This window comes from Chanos chanos, chromosome 4 (assembly GCF_902362185.1).
Source record: "Chanos chanos chromosome 4, fChaCha1.1, whole genome shotgun sequence".
NCBI classification, from domain to species: Eukaryota; Metazoa; Chordata; class Actinopteri; order Gonorynchiformes; family Chanidae; genus Chanos; species Chanos chanos.
Window position 1 is genome coordinate 31,920,144 of NC_044498.1, and position 18,022 is coordinate 31,938,165.

At 40.1% G+C, this 18,022-nt stretch overlaps 1 protein-coding gene across 4 annotated transcripts in view; it reads right to left on the reverse strand.

Moving 5' to 3' along the window:
- The window catches only part of LOC115809371 (Kv channel-interacting protein 2), a 113,796-nt gene that overhangs the window by 17,965 nt on the left and 77,809 nt on the right, over nt 1-18,022 (reverse strand). The window contains exon 1 of one of the 4 annotated variants that reach the window (XM_030770979.1): nt 14,144-14,249. The exons of the other annotated variants lie outside the window; for them this stretch is intronic. Coding sequence (XP_030626839.1) covers nt 14,144-14,249 — 106 coding nt within the window. Of the gene's footprint in view, nt 1-14,143; nt 14,250-18,022 lie in introns of those variants that run through there. 4 annotated transcript variants of the gene reach the window in all.

Sequence of the window (18,022 nt, forward strand, 5' to 3'; positions counted from 1 at the left end):
ATCTATCTATCTATCTATCTATCTATCTGTCTGTCTGTCTGTCTGCCTGTCTATCTATCTATCTATCTCTCTGTCTGTCTGTCTGTCTGTCTGTCTGTCTGTCTATCTGTCTGTCTGTCTGTCTGTCTATCTATTCATATACACAACATACATTCTACACTGATAATGTGTGTAGAGAGGACAGATGCTGATTACAAACAATATAACCAGAGAGGCCAGAGAAGAGGACATGTGTCTGGCAACAGTGTACCCTAATATCTCTTATGACATAAAAGCTGGAGGACATTCAGTGATAGATAACACAAGTCCAGACTTTTGTATGAGTTAAAAAAAACAAATACATAAAATAACTTAAGCAGCCACAGTTGGAAGAAACACTGTAAACAATTTGTAAACAAATCAATGTAAATTAAACAGGAAGCCATGACGTGGGTCTTATAAATCCGTCCAAAATGTCGTTAAACACACAGACCCAGAAAACTTACAGCCACTGTCTGCTTGGACATAAAACTTTTATTCCACGCTATCTAGCCAAAACGCTTCTGTTTCTTCATTGCTTTTGCATATTTAATAGCTGTCAGGCCTGCGTATACAATAAAGCTTATAGAATGGTTTCTGTCTGTTATACCGTAGGTCTCTGTCCTCCTGTTTTATGGGGGGAGGGGGGGTCAACATAAATATGTAAAACTATATGTGGACCGTTTTCTGAATGGTAAAATATAAACACCTATATTTTTCCTCATTCAGGTACTTCAGTCAGTGCAATCAGTGTAGGCTTTGCAGAATGACTGTTTGTCTGCGGGTGAAACTGCAATTCACTATGTAATACATTCGCTGTAAAGCAAATGAAATATTCAATTCATGCTGACCAAGTACCTCTATGCAACATTTACATTATAATACAATGCAGTAGGTTATAACAATGTGTACTGATGTAAAGTCAATACCTGCTCAGAAGGGCCAGGCATATCTGGGCCTGCTTAGCACAGATAATGGGGTCTGGACTCTACAATAATAAACAGAATCTACAGGATAAAGAATAATCTTCAGGTAAAACATACAGGTCCTGCCTCTCTAGAAAGCACTTCATGTGATGAAATATTCTAAGATAAAGAAAAAACAGAAAAGTTTTGATGTCTGATGGCCAGAAAACTTTTTTTTTTTTTTTTTTGGGATATGGCTTCTTAATATGGATTTCAATCCAGGCGACAAAACTCGTTGTCACAGTTCATTAAACAAACAAATTTCAAACTCTTTTCTGTTCTTTTATGATCTGATGCCTTCTGTTGAATGCCATAGCAGTGTTTATGGGACAGAACAAATCACACAATACGCTACAATGTAATAAAGAGACACTCTGTTTGCTATAAATTCTAATTCAGTAACTGCAAACAAAATAAATAAACAAAGAAACACAAAGAAACACTGATGTGACTGATACGAGTGCAGTAAAGCGATAAAGATGAAGATGAAGACGATATTTCCATACCAATATTTTGATTTTATCATATAGCTCATTGTGACTATCCAGACTGTTGAATGAGTGACAACCAAACAAGGACATTACAGTGGAATGCACTGGACTCATGCAATAAATAATACACATTACCTCTCAACTTCTGACAGATTCCTTACTAGTAGCTAACATTTTTAAAGCTCTTCTCAAAGTCAAAAATGAAAATAAATAAATAAATAAAATCAAATAAAACTTTATAGCAGAAACTATTGACTCTATCCTCTGTGTCACTGGAGTTATTCAGAGAGAGGAGAGGAGGGGAGAGGAGGTAAGAAGAGGAAAAACTGTGTGGTTTAGCTCCTGGCTGAACACAGAGGCCAGTGCGTCTGGCAGGGAAGGTCCTGCCTAATGAATTAGATGGGGTGGAATAGAAGGTCAGAGCAACGTTTTTTTTATACAGAGAAAAGGTCAGGTTTGAATGCAGTTGGTGGGAGTAAAGTTGCTGCTATGTGTGTGTATGCGTGACGCACGTGTACTTTGTGTGTGTGTGTGTGTATGTGTGTGTGTGTGTGTGTGTGTGTGTTGTTCTCATCAGCAGAGGAGTCCCTCACGGCCCAAGCCTGCAGCAGCATCATTGACGTCTGTCTGTAATTTACTCACTGAGAGAAGATCTCTCTCTTCTCAAGGATGGAACACCAGGCACAGCCCAGTGGCTCTCAGGTACACAACCAACATGCATCCAAACTGCTATTAGAAAGCAACACATCTAGTGAGTTAGAGAGAAATCTCAAAAAAATACCGAAACAATTTATCAAGACCAACCTGTAGACTAATACAATCCTAAACACAGCAAGTTAGGGTTATAGGTGACATGAATAGGATGATAATTCAGTTAGAGTGCAGTGCGGGTGAAGTTATGCTGGACTGGCTTAAAGAACGCTGCTGACTGGGCAACAGAGACAAGGACAATAGCAGCAGAGCTTTCAGAGAAAGCCACTGATGAAATGTACCTCTGCTACAATGAGAGAGAGAGAGTCAGAGAGAGAGAGAGAGAATGTGAGAGTGTGTGTGTGTGTGTGTGTGTGTGTGTGTGTGTGCGCGCGTAAGAAAGAAATAGCTAAAGAGAGAGAGAAGTAGAGAGATACAGAGAGATTGTCCTGTACTAAAAGGTAAATGTCTCAAGCCTTTGCTTTGTCCTTGTGTTTGTGTGGATGTTGGGGTTCTGGCCGTGCATCAGAAAGCTGAATGAGATTCTTTAGAGACAGTGATGTATGTGCTGCAATGTGACAATGCGGACAATGAGGAGGATGAGTGCATTCCAAAGCCCCTACAGGGAGCATTTTCTGTGGATATGAAGGGCACAATGTATCCTACCCTAAATTAAATGAATGAAATGAATGTACAAACACAGCATATTTTATATTGTTTGGGAACAGGTCCATAAAAGGAAGGCTAGATTATTTATAGAGTCCTGACTGACATTGTATCAAAAACTTATTATTAAATCTCTGTCTCATAGGGCAGTTGGAACACAGGTTGGTTATTGCAGTCGTCGTGAGGGACCCAGGTTATGATTTGCATATCAAAAGTGTAAACTTTTGTCTTAGGCTTTTGAGCAGATATGTTTGGTGTGACTTGTAGTGATTTCATGGAAGCAATATGAAACCTTAAGGGGAGAGGGACTTTCTCTATATAAAGGTCGATATTTATAGGAAAAAAAAGAAAGAAGTGGTTTGGAATTAAGTGGTTAGATCAAGCCATCTGGTGGGTAGCAAAAAAACTCAGCTCAAGTGGTTAGATGAGCTATATTATCCTTCATAGGAAGTCTTCTCATTTAATTTTATCAACCCTAAGCAGTCAGGTCCAGCAGGCAGCAGCTGTACAGCCCATGGGGATCAACTCCAAAACTCCCATTCAAACAAACTCCACACAGAGAGGAGCGATGTCTGGGACTTGAACCTGGAACCTCTCTTGGGCAGGGTGACAATGCTAACTACTCCACCAGCAAGACGCTGAGCCTGGTTGTGTTAAGGATTCGGGGACTGGTTTATAGATAGAGCAACTGGTATCAAAAGGCTTTGATAAACATCATAGAGGCAGGTATTCTACAGATTTTAAAACCTATTAATGTCTAAATAAATAAATACATACATCCATACATAAATCAAAATCAAACTGTAAGAAATGTCTTTTTTATTTCTTAACTTTTTGAAAAAATGTAGAGACAGCCAGCTCTGTGCCTTGTGATAACTAGCCCTATGGGACTGGTTGTCACAAACTGACAGACTGAAGGTTGACAATGGTTGAAGGTTAATAACTTTGTACTGGACTGTGCTAGAGAGGATCAAAGTGATACCCATTTCTACCCATGACTTGTTCCACCAATGCTGAAATAAGCTTTGTCTAATGCACAAATGTTAAGAAATACACACAGTTAAAAAGAATCATGACCAGCCCTGATGTCTGCCTTTGTTTTCTCAGTTCCGGCTGTACTCATCCCAGTTAAAGCTTCTTACAGGTGAGAATATACATAATGTGATGAAAGCAAGGAAACTAATTACATAAAGCTTAAAAATGGAGTGCCACACAAGACCACACACCCATATTTCAGTCAAATTAACTTGTTAAAAAGATTACAATGTAATATATGGTCAAAGCAAAAAGCTTTGCAGTTTCAGAATCTCATCAGTAAATGTATGTAAGAAAGCTAAAGTAATAATTATAGTGAATAAAAAAAGAACCTTTCCAAAAGAAAAGTCCTCAGAGGCATTTAAAATATTCACGTAATTCATTTAGTATGCAACATTTAAAACTTGGGAATCACGCCAAGAGATCCCAGTAATCGATGGTTTAATAAGTGTTGTGGCTTTACTGAGATGAAGTCAGACATTTGTACCGTATATGAGTGGGCCATTTAGATCACAGAATGATTTTGGATGGATATTTTATGCCACTGTGCTTTTACACACTGCCTGGAATGAGTATGGGTACTGTTTCTAATGTCTTTTCTGACATGGTCCAAATTATGCCTGGTATTAAGGAGACACAACCCTGAGGTAATTTATGAACACAGGAGCAAGAAAAGTATGGTTGAGATTTAGCATAAAGCTACACTGTGTAGTATAGATGCATTAAACTCTAACCCACAGGCTTGGTTCTGGCAGCATGACAAAACATGAAAAGAAATGAGTGCTCCTTTCATTCTCGCTCTCTTTCTCTCTCTGTATCTGTAATAATACAGAGGAGACTGTGCCAGACAAGTTCTTCATCTACTGTTTTTTTTCCATTTATAAAAAAAGATCACAAAAACCAACATGTCTATGGGCATTCAGCTAATAATACATCACAAAAAAAAACAACAACAACAAAAAAAAAACCACTCAACATTCCCAGGGAGGAACATTTTACTCGGAATGTCAGAGCTCTGCGGTCAATGAGGTGAATGCCCTAAGCTCCTGAACTAACATCCATCTCTCATCCCCTTCAGCATCATGGTTAGAAAACAAACCACGCTGACAGAGTCATTGCGAGCTGTGTCAGAGAGCCAGCGAACGGTTCAGACTGAGGGTGTCAACAAACACCACATGTCAACATTTTGACATATCACTCAGGGTGTTACTGCTGTCAAATAGACCTTAAACTAATGTGAATATCATTTTTACAAACACTGGTGTCAAATAAACTTAAATTCACAGTTGTTATGTTTTGGTAAACTGTTTTCTTTTTTCTGCAAAAGTTAAAAGAAGAAAGACAGTATATACATCACAAATACATGCAGGATGTATATGCTGGGAAAGCTTTATTCCAAAATGCGGTCTAAAACCAGAGTGACAAAACAGCCCAGTTTTGGTACATGATAATCAAGCTAACAAGGGCAGGACTAGGAATCAATAACGATAAGCAGGCGAAGAGCAAAACATGAGAACAGTAGATCAAACAGAAACAGAAAAGCTAATAGGAACAAGGCAGCAGAGACAGCAAAAGTAAAAGCAGAAGTACTCTTGCTAAAAAAAAGTACTCTAAGCAGAGTTAAACTGACAACCGTTTTTGTAAAGTGTAAGTGAGTGACTATTTTAATCTTACTTAAATATTTTTCAGGAGGGATATTTTAACTCTACCTAGAGTAATTTTTTTTTTTTAGCAAAAGTACTTCTACTTTTACTTTTGCCATCTCTGCAATGCAGCTTACAGGAAAAACATTAATCTGAAGTAATACAGCTTGATAGATTCAGGAGAATGAGACTAGTGGGCAGAGGACTGATGGGTTAATGAACACAATACCCACGAACATCATGATTAGATCATGAGGTGATTATCTGAAAATCTCGTGAACAGGGCTCTGATTGGCCAAATGAGAGGGAGGCGGAGCTGGTGACATAACAGTGGCCCCTCCCTCTTTGATATTTAGCTCCAACCACACGGCAACACCAACCCAGGGGAAAAGCAGGAGACTCAGGAACTTGGGCTGGCCAATGCTGGCCCCACACTAGAGGATAATTGGGCTGATTTTGGGTCCAATTTGCCACTCCCAACAATCGCAGGGGTGCTCCCGACTTGAAGCTGGTCTGAACCGATTAACTGCCCAAATGATCCTGTAGTGTGAGGAGTTTACAGACATAATCTTAATGTTATAGACTTGATCGGAGTCTGCCCGATTTCAAATCTTAAATATCAAGCATATTTGATATTTACAACTTGAAATCCTGCAGTGTGAAAGGAACAGCAATGGAATATTGAGCAGAAACCCACAATACCCAAAGAGAGCGAGCTGACCAGGCAGCGTCACCAACCGGATGTTGTGTACTTGAGTTGAATAGAAACATGGCTGCCAACAGCACGAACAGGAGTTTTGTCCCCTGAGCCAGGTGGACAGATGAAAAGGAGGACAAGCTTGTGGGATTATGACTTCATCCACAGTTTTTTTCTCCTATTTTGTTTTTCGGTGCAAAGCATAGCATACACAAGTGCAACAAGCTTCCAACCATGGTCCGCCTCCATGTTTGTTTTGCTCTGGAGTCACGTGTGATCATGTGGGTTTCTGTGAGATCCCAAGTCCCTGGAATCACCACTATGAAATCGTTTAGCATCAGCGCCAAGTGTGTGGTCCTGTGTCTTGACAGAATCGTCTAGTGTGTGTGTTCTTATGATTAAAATATTAAGATTCAGTTAAATCTGTCGTTATGTCTGTTGTCTCCCACATTTTTAAAATCAGTTAAGATTTTAAAATCCTCTAGTGTGCACCAGACATAAGTAGACATGTGGGAAGTCTCTGGACTCTGAATAATCAGGAAATCCAAGAGTGCCAGGAGAATCAGAGACTACAGACTGAGGAAAATTCGGATTAGTAGGAGGGATGAGGGGATCCGGATGACCTCGGGGACCATGTGGATGAGGTGAATCAGGAGGGCCTTGGGGGGCCTCCAGGTCCCTGTACATTCAGGTGGAACCAGAGAGGGTGTCGGATGCCAGGAAGGAACTGAAGGTGGTGGTACTGGAGACCTAAGACTGTACCTAAGACACCTGGGGGAGGCAGGAGGACACTCAGAAATCATGTCTTCTAGGGAACACTGGATAGAGTCAGAACAATCGTGAAGACACTGGAGAGCTAGAGAAGACATTGGAAACCAGGAAATACTAGAGACCAACTGACAGGGACTGGAGGCAGTCCTGGAGAGTCTGGCAACTCAGGACACAGGACTGAAGAAGCGAGCTCAGCTGACCGCACTGGAGACCACAACCTGGGTTGCACCTATGGTGACCCAGACATCAAGCCTGCAGGAGCTAAGGACAACCCAGGCAAAAGGCAACAGCCACGGTGATAGAACTTCAGAGACTGGAGACCCATGTGACAGGGCTGGAGATCAAGGTGCAGCTGGTGGCTGGAGTCCAGGCAGCATGACAGCAGAGGCTTTAAACCCTTCAGGGACTGTAACAGGCACTGGATGCTTTAAGGGAGAAACTGGAGGCTCAGTAAAGACTGACAATCCAGAAGATACTGGGGTTTACTAAAGGGAGCAGGATAGAGGTGGGACAAAGACTCCTGAAGACTCCACAGTCTGCTGGTACTGGAGAAGGCATAGAAACTGCAGTGGTTTCTGAAATAGGCTCAGGTACAACTCCAGTAGATGGTGCTTCAACAATTGGAACCAGGATCAACTGCAGATACTTTGGGAACTGCAGGCACTGAGACTGACATATTGGGGGCAGTAGTAACTACAGCAGAGGGACCTTTGGGGACTGCTAGCATTACTACAGGAATGATAGCTTCTGGGACAACAGACTCTGTAGCTGGAGCTTCTGGGACAACAGCCTCAGTGGTTGGAGCTTCTCAGACTGCAGGAACTGGAGCCTTAGCAGCTGCAGGAACAGGGGATGGCACTTCAAATGCTGCTACTTCAGCAGCAGGAGAAATTACCTGTGCAGCCCAAACAGCAGACTCCACAACTTGGGTAGCAGCTTCTGCAGCAGCTTTGAAAGAGGCAGGCACCAAGGCAGAAAGCAGGTCATGAAGCATCCTTTCTTGTGCAGATTCCGAGGACTTAGGTGAAATACCTTCACTGAAGTGCACTGAAGCGACAGCAGTGTCCTTGAAGACTTTGAGAATCCTGAATCCATGTTTAGGCATGTTTCTGTTGCCAATACTCACGGAAATTTAAATTACAATCAAAGATCAAATCCAGGAACAGGCAATGGTCACTAAGCAGACTACATACATATACAGCATTGACTCGGAATCAAAGAAAGGAAGCAGAACTGAGTCGGTACACAGGAAATCGTAATCAATAAATACAGGAAAACTAGTTTTGTCCACAAATGGAGAGAATTCTCAAAACACGGAGGGAGAAACCAGGAGCAAATATTCACAGAGGAATAATGAGGAAATGAACATGAGACAGATGTGCATGATAGTCAGATAATGAGCTAATGACCTTGAGGCAAATATATCAGCAGAACAGAGCACTGATTGGCCAGCAGAGATGGGGGTGAAGACAGAGGCATGACAATACATAATGGAAATAAAATTGATTAAAATCCATAATTATGGAACTATGAAGACATCCCATTCCTAGATGGTCAATCAGTGGGTAAATGAGAACAATCATTTCTTCACTGATTTTCTTTTTTTTAAATTTTTTGTTTAACTCTGAATTGCAAAATATTTCATCGGTATCATTGTATCAATTTCCTAACACTACAGGTAATTTTGCTAACAGTAATTGACACGATACAGCTGCATGAGAAAACTGCCAAAACCCTGAAAAACAAAAAAACACTGTATGGCTTAGCCCCTCTTTTATCATGGTCCATCAGTAAAAAAAAATAAATAGATAAAAGGGAAAAAAAATTACAATGACAGCATGCCAGCCACCCGCATCAACCTTCTCATCCAAAAATGACTCTCAGAGCGATTGCCTCAAGTCTACAATTCATTAATCAGGCACTTAAAGCAGAGCAATGCATCTCTGAAATGCAACAGGTCATCTCATTAGCGTAATGGCGGTCAATCTGGGTTTTCCAAGAGTGACTACATTTTTATCTAATGAATATGTATGTCTAGAAGCCTAAGGAGGGAGTAAGTGGTGGGTGAGGAAAAGAAATAGAAAGAGAGAGAGAGGGAGAGAGAGCGAGAGAGAAATGCCAGCCCTCAGAGGGTCTTGAAGGTCAGACAAATGAAGACTGATGTATATACCCAGTGAAGTTTAGCACAGTATTAAGGGGCACCCAAAGGAGCCTGGTGACAGTAAATGGCATCATTATGGGTTTGGAAGGGCATGACAGGGCTGATATCTAGGAGGGAAGGCTAACTGTGTTGACTGGTCAAGAGTACTACCCTTGCTGAAATCTTTTGCTATTACTTGTGCTTTGCTTGATAGATTTTTATTAGCAGTTTCAAGCAGAAGGACACTAAGTTCATGATTCAAACTGAAAACACATTGTAAGTACAATTGTATGCCTTGTACATTCTGTCTGAGATGTCTACCAGCACTATCCTAATACAATTTTCATGGGAAAGCATGTCTGTTTTAAAGTGCTACTGACATGCTCCTTTAAAAGTGCATCCATCCCCTTAACCCACATACACAGCATGACTGAATGAAGAAAGCTGTGGTTCTGAATTCTGGTTTTGATATATGGTTTTGAATGTTGGATCTTTCACCTCCAGGAGGTGAAAATGTTCTCACTCCCTGCTTCCAAACTGGTGGAATCATCTTCCCATGGATGTGAAAAGTGCTGGGATCTTCCCTATTTTCCACCACTGACTCAAAACTCACCTTTTCATAGACCCTTAATTCAGGCTAGCTACAACTTCTATAGCGCTTGCATTTAAAAAAGATAAATTACAGCACTTTTTTATGGAGAGGTTCTAAACTTGATGGTGAGATATTCTTAGTTCTCTTCTTCTCAGCATGAATGCACTTCCTGTAATTTGTCTGTTTAAGTGTGTCTCTGTCTGCTAAAAAAAACCCCAAAATTGCAGAAGTAAATTATATAAGTTGCTGCAGTGAAGGACAATCAGGCTTTGGTGACTTTGAGTGAGGTCACATTTGATGACACAAATATGACGTGAAATGTTTTGATCATAGAGAAGTCATTCAACTCCTCAGTGCTTTACCTCTGCATCAGATGCTTTGTAATCATATAGCTCGTTAACCCCAGAGAAACTGTTCTGTCCATATAGTCGTACAGGTTGGAAGTGGATGTTTTAGTATTTTCACTGTTCACCATTGCCAGGTTTGTGAGTTTGAAGCTCACCAGCACAGCCAGCTGAGTCAAGGGTCACAAAAAGCACACTAAGCTGTGTCTGGGTCAGTCCGGCAGGGTAAGCTCCTTGTCATTGCATTCCCACCCTCAAAGGGACACCTGCACAGGTGCAAGTGAATCTGACAGCCTTCCACGTGGGCCTCCACACATGCCACGTGAACAGGTGAAAAAAAAACTGGTGGCTGTTGTCACTAGATTATGCTAGGAAAAATGTCTTATAGTTAGTTTCACAGGAATCATCCAGGGCTTTTCTGTTTGCCTCTGTCTTTTATGCAGGCCCATTGGATATTCCTATAAAGTAAATTACAAACACTCATGCCAAAATGAAAGTCAATGCTTTTTCAGAGTTATCTGCCAACTGACTGTGCTTACGTACACTTGTAATCTCTGTAATCTCTCTTTTATTGGCTCTGTCTAATCTTCATTAGCTCTGAATTAAGGCACTTTGCTAGTAAGTACATGATTGCTGGTCTGTGCCCAAGAAAAAGACTGAGCAAGCACTGTTAACTATAAAATAACATTTTAATTAAATTAAAATATTAAATATTTTGAATATCTCTGAGATGAGAGTCAGTCACACGCTGCAAGACACAGGCTATCATCATCATCAAATGCGCCCAGATGAAAATCCAGATTTACCACGGTGGGCAGAAAAACAAAGGCTTTTTTTGTTTGTTTTAACTCTAGAACATTCTACAACTCAAAAAGAGATGCTGCTTTGCCCCACTGCCTATCAGTAGGAGCTGTGGTCTTTAAAAGTAGAAGAGCAAATTTGACCATACACCGCTTAGGGTCTACTGAACATGATCTCAAAAACATTCCCGTTTCTTTTAGGTGAGTTTATAACATGGAAAATTTCCAGGTCTGTGGAGGTATTGGTATCACACAAACTAATCAGAGAATAGCAAGATGTCACCTCTTAAAATTTTCAGTATGTCCTAAGTGTTTTTTAAATGATCATTTACTGTTGTTGTTGTTGTTGTTTTTGTCATTGTTGTCTGTTTGTTGTCAGAGAGAAAATGGACTGAATGCCAGATCGACGGACATTCCGATGGCGCTAATTTATCTTCTCGTTGTTTAAAAATGAAATTTAAAAAAAAAAAACAACAGAAATTAAATAAAGGGAATGCTGTACATTGTGAAGAAAGATTAATGTAAGATACAGATATTTAAAGGCTTTAAACCTAACCATCCTGAACATTCACCATTGATATAATACTTACTTAGTCATAAAAATGTGATCATACACTCTTTAAGCAGAGAAGAATTGTATAGATTGCATGTGTATATTTATGACTGCCTGAAGAGTGAGACGGCCCAGTCGTGCTTTGTAGTAGGCGCAGCTCTGATGTCCTGCAGGGTGTTGCAGTGGAACCAGAGAATCTTAATTATGTATTTTATAAAAACTCACTGAGGAAAACCAATGAACAGCGATAGGAAGGGAAGGGAACAACATAATTTCAGGGCACTTTATCATTAAAATCAGAAAAAAGGTAAATGAAAACAATAACTTGGGAATGTGAAATAGCTTGAGGCATTAGAATCAGCTTTCCTCAAGAAAAGTAATGGATTGTTGTATTGTGTAAGAAAATGAACCTTAGGACAGTGTGTAGTGTGTTTATCATAACTGCATTAAAGAGGTGAATGTCAATCAAGCTTTCGACATCACTGTGACTAACTCCAACTATCATTATTGCCCATTATTAACAGAGGAAAGAAAGAAAGAAAGAATATACTTTAGGTTATCTGTTAACATAGTCATAACAATAAAAAAACAGGTCTATTATGATGATCAGTATGAACTAATACTCCTCATTAATGGAAAGAAGGAAATGTCGTCTAGTCAAGCATGTAGCTTTCCATATGGATAATAGGTAAATTAGGTTTTCAGATGCAACAGGTGACGTAGCAAAGTGCTGTGGAGCATGACTCTGCAGTCTGTGTATGTTACACACACACAGAGGAATGATGTTTTACTGTTTCACTCCATCACTGAATGACAGTTACAGTCTGACTCCCTCATTTAAAGGCCTTTACAGTGTTCTCCATCTTTTCACTTAGAACCAAATGTGACTTATGTCAAATGGATGTTGATAAACTAAAACAGTTTTAGAGTGGCTGTCACTCTCAATTATTCATATCCCTGTATGATTCTTCCGTTCCTGAAAACAATGCACCATAACTTTTCTCTCACAAAGCAGGGGGGCAAAAAATGGAGCTTGAATATTTAATAAAGGAATATAAGCTACCAGCACCATCAGAATGTGCATCCACCAAAAAGTCAATGAAATCATTACAACAGATAACAATGACACTGTTACAACTATACTGTGTACCTTATCAGTGCATCCAACACTGTGAGAAATGGTTTATAAATGGTTTCAATACAATTTTTTTTCTAGTTTTACAGCCTTTAAAATCTGTTGAACACTTCTAACGTACATAACGCTTGGCTGTTTTAAAGGACTGGTGCACCTTGAGAATTGGGCGCATTCCAACAGATACATCAGTGCTGGAGTGGATAATGCTGTAATTCATTCAGCTACTTCAACCCATCTCTTCCTCCATTAGTTCCCCTTAAAGAAAACAGCTGACATATATGCCTGTGCCCCGCCAACTTCCCTCCGTATTATAGCAAATCGACAAAACCAAAGTTATGACCAACCTTTACACGACATTCTGACCAAACTTTTGGGGCATGTTTGGTAACCAGGAGCGGAATGTTAGTTTGGAGAGTGGTTTAACTGACAGCCAAACAGATGCGGTGCAAAAATCTTTAATGGGCTGAGACTTTAGCTTTGTCACCAGCTGTTTTTCTGCAGCCCTTAAAAGTCAACCCCTTTATCAACTGGCAGACAAACATTCAACAGTCTTTCCCAGACAAGAATCATAGTCTTCCCAAAAGTGTCTGTCAGTACACAGATAAAGAGCAATCAACAGAACAAGCTGTAAATATGGGTTTGGAATAGGAAGAGGCCATAATGGTAAGCATGCAGGCAGTTAACATATCTATCATATGTCCATGCATTCGCAGAAAAGGCCAGAGAAATGTTTGTATATCAGAGTGGATCAGTAGCATGTCTTTCCTGCTGTGGTTTTACTTTAAGTCAGAGAGATAACAGACCAGTTTGAAAACTATTCACTGTGCTAAACATCTGTAGCGATCACACACTATGGTCAGTACAACATCAATTCAGCATCTAATCTAAGTAAAATTAACACCATCCAGTTATAAACCTGCCACGTCATGTCAAATAAAAATGGTTTTCAAAGGATGACTCATTTCCTCACAGATAAAAAAACCAAAAAAAAAAACAATGAGTGCTAGAGTTAATGTATGCCCTTGTGTTTTCCCCCTAACTGAAGCATTTTTCAAAAGTATATGCCTTATGGATCTGTCGTTGATGAAAACAAAACAAAACTGGATGTAATTACTTGCTTGAGCAAGAACTTTTCAATAGGACATTTTGGATTTACATACACTGCAATTCAGTGACAACCACAATCGTCTTGAAATATATGGTCTCACTCTTTTCTCAGAGTGAAAAAAAAAAATCAAAAACAAACAGAGGCTAAGATTTCTTCGTGGAGACTGGAACCAAAACAGCGGCACTCAAAGCTCTCTTTCCTCTGAGCTATTGATTTAATTGTAAATGCACATGGTGGAGAGGAGAGACACACAGGGACTCACAAGGCTAAAGTTACAGAGCCAATGGTTACGCTAGTAATCCAAGCCCTCTGTCTTACGACACCGCAGGACCCTCAGGAAGGAGCACTGCGGCTTGGAGCCGATCTGCCCCAACGTCCTTGCCCTGGTCCCACTGAAGCACAGGAACAACAACTGGTTATTTCACCCTTAGCCCAGTGGACTGAAATTCACTCAAAAAGAAACCTGTCCCTTTGACAGATCCCAAAGGCGTTTACCTTCTCCACCAACTGGCTCGAAGAGACCAAACTGCTCCAAGACTTTGATGAATAGTCCCATGACCACCAGAACTGCTATCATCTCAAGTCCATCCAGGCTTATCATAGTGGATTTGTTCTCACTGCATGGCGTATCAGGTGTGAACTATCCCTAACGTCCTTCACCGACAGCACGACAGAGCGCGGGAGAGAGAGAGAGAATGAACAAAAAAAAAAAAGGAAGTCCAGACAGTCTGTTTGTCTCTTTAGCCCCAGCCTGAGAGCCCAGCTCCTGAGTTGCGTAGCCAGCCTGCAGCCCCAGCCAGGGCAGGCTGTGTGGTGCACAGTGTGGTGAGTGAACGAGCCCCTAGAAAGTTCTGCAAAGACAAGGTTGTGTCCAGTCTTCCTGCAGAATAACAATGACACCAACTCCTGGGGCAACAGACCATAAGAGTGCATGCCGCTCTCGGGTCCTCCAGCTGAGATAGTCAGCATGCATGTGTGTGAGTGAGAGACAGAGACAGGGAGAGGGAGAGAGAGAGAGGGAGGGGGGGATTTTTCAATCGAAGGGAGGGGGGTGTTGGAGAAAAGTGAGAATCGAGAGGCATATGCCCTCCCTTTTTAATGACACTACCTTCATTGATTTGCTTATTATAGTTTCCAAGGTAACTAGAAACTAGGGAGTATTCAGAAGTGTAAACAACTGTTATGACAGTGAAGAAATTAGAAAATATATATGTATTGTTTGCCCTGTCACCAAACACATAATTAAACTAAACAAAGAAAATAACAGCACTTGATATCATGGCAAGAAATTGTACTGAATCGAGAGATTGACAGATTTGGACATAGCCAGGCAGTGGACAGACCAGAGACAGGTTACTAGGTAACAAGAATTACCAAAGAATAAAATGAATAAATAACTTGAGAGGGTGATGAAAACATCAAGGCTCTCCCCTAACACCCTGAGACACAGTGTAAAGTGTGGTTGAGATTGGAGCATGACATACTCCTGAAAAAAACTTGAAACCAGCCCAGTCAGGAAGAGGGGCAAAAGAACAAGGGACAAGTAAGAAAAGAGAATATGTGAAGACAACATAATGAAAGAATGAAGGATTGTGAATGAGGGTGGGAGCAGAAGTAACTACTGAAGGTGTTTTCTATCACTTCACTGCTCTCAGACGCACTCCGCTATTTACTAGCGTTTTACACCATTCCTCTTACAAGCGTTCACATGCGTGTTTAACCTAGGGGCTGTTGAGTTGATTTTGAAGGCACTTTAAATCAAAGGCAGCGCTCCCGTCTCTCTCTGACTCCCTGCTCACCAGGCTGATGCTCAGCTCCCTCAGAAAACAGATCTGTCTGTGCATGCCACAGGGCCCCGGACCCTACCCATCCTGTTTCAGTGAACAATGTCACACACTTCAGGGGACCTGAAACCTGGAGACTCTCTCTCTCTCTCTCTCTCTCTCTCTCTCTCTCACATATATTTATGTGTGTGTGTGTGTGTGTATATCAGTATCTTTCTCTGTTTTACTTTGTCCATTACTCACCTGTCTTCCTTTAAATAATTTGAATAACAGAGGTACTGCTGGTTTTCATGTGGTCTTTTCATTATTTTATTTTTGAGAATCCTTAAGATTGTGTTTTGAGCTCTGTGAATTGAAGTAATCAGAGGTCCTTTTAAACACAGGCTCTATTTTAGGAATGTTCTATTGCTGTACGTTTGTTTGGTGAGTAGCCTTAAATAGGAGGGGCTGATCACATTTCCTCTCTCATATTTCACAACATTGAGTCAAACTCAACTGTAGTAATGGTACAGAGCAGATCTTCACTGCAGGTTTTATTTATTTATTTATTTACTTATTTGTGTTTTTAGAGCCTTTCTTTTCTTCTTTCTTCTTTTCACTTGATCACAGTACTAAAGGCAAGGCACAATCCTCTCTCAGGACTATGAAATGGATGAGTCTGGGTTGAATTTGGTAGAAACAGCAATGAAATGAAAGGATGAGAGAGAGAGAGAGAGAGAGAGAGAGAGAGGGGAATTTTAACGTCTTATTAGAGGGGTAGAATTGAGAAATTAAAGCATAATGACAGAGCCAGTGATGGGGGACAAAATTTGACTCCCTTCAGTATGACCCGTCTGACTGGAAATTAATAATTGAAAATTCAAGAGAACAAAGAGAACTTAATCGGTCCTCTGTGTATCTTGCTCACCACTTGTAATTCAGTCATTTTCAGTATATATTCTGAGTGTCCTCCAATAAGCCTTTAGTTCTGTGAAATGAGAATATCAGTCAGCTGATTTGGAAAAAAAGAGCTGATTGGTGACTGTCATGTGGGTTTTTGTAGCTGTTTTATGGGGCTATTAAAGTGAATGTGTGTTTGTATTTGTAGTTGTTTTGGTGGGCAGTTAAAGTGAATATGTGTTTTTATTTATGTATTTGTAGCTGTTTGGGGGGCAGTTGGAGTGAATATGTGTTTGTATTTGTGTATTTGTAGCTGTTTTGGGGGAGCTGTTAAAGTGATGGTGTGTTTGTACTTATGTATTTGTAGCTATTTTCGGGGGCTGTTAAAGTGAATATGTGTTTGTATTTATGCATTTGTAGCTGTTTTGGGGGGCAGTTGGAATGAACATGTGTTTGTATTTATGTATTTGCAGTTGTTCTGGGGGGCAGTTGAAGTCAGAGGTGGGTAGGGTAAGCAAAAACTGTACTCAAGTAAACGCATTGTGACTTTATAATAATAATGACTCAAGTAAAAGTAAAAGTACTCATCAAAATAACCACTTGAGTATGAGTAAAAAAGAATCTCATAAAATGACTATTCAAGTAGTGAGTGACTTCATATGATGATTTGTTACATCAGTGTTACATTCCAATGTATCAGAATATCAGTTATGCCCAAAATAAAAATTTAAAGTGCTTGTTTAATAAACACAGCATAAAATCTGCTCATCTAAGTACTAAGTCAAATTCCTAATAAAGAAAATAATAATAATAATAAAAAAATTGTATATTTACCAAATAACATAAATTAGAAATAGAATCAACATAAAGACAAGTCTCAAACAGCAGAGCCATTCTATCCTATATGCTTAGTAAAATTGTGTGCTTGGATGCACTACTGAAATAGCAGTGGTGCAACAGACATTCATTACAAACTCATCTAAAGTTGGCAGCACTTTAGAATATGAACATTAGAACATGAAACGGAGAATGTTGCGATTACCCCGTCACAAGAGACAGAGACCAGAGGATGCAGGTAGAGAGCGTACTTAAAGTCTGGTGCAACATCCGAGATCTCTTCTTCGTCGTTGAAACGAGCACTGTAGCAACACTCTTCTCTGTTTCATGAGGTTCAGTCAGCTAACACTGGCTCCCTCCATGCTCTCTCTCTAGCTCTTAATGGTACTGTGTTTTATAAACATGTATCAAAGCAGTCAATGTCGTAGAAGCTGTGCGCGTGTGTAAAAAAATAATCTAATTAATTAAATGAAAGTAGCGAGAAGTGTGTAGTCTAATGTAACGGAGTATAAGTGCATTTTTAAATAGTAAATGTACTCGAGTAAGAGTGAAAAGTATTGTGCATTAAAACTACTCCTATAAGTACAATTTACGTTACATTAAGTACATGTAACGGAGTAAACGTAATACGTTACTACCCACCTCTGGTTGAAGTGAATCTGCGTCTGTATTTGTGTATTTGTAGCTGTTTTAGGGGGGCTGTTAAAGTGAAGGTGTGTTTGTATTTATGTATTCGTAGCTGTTTTGGGGGCAGTGGGAGTGAATATGTGTGAATATGTGTTTGTATTTATGTATTTGTAGTTGTTTTGTTGGAGTGAATATGTTTGCCTGATTGTTCCTGGACTTCATTGGTCCTAGGATCAGATAAAAGCTC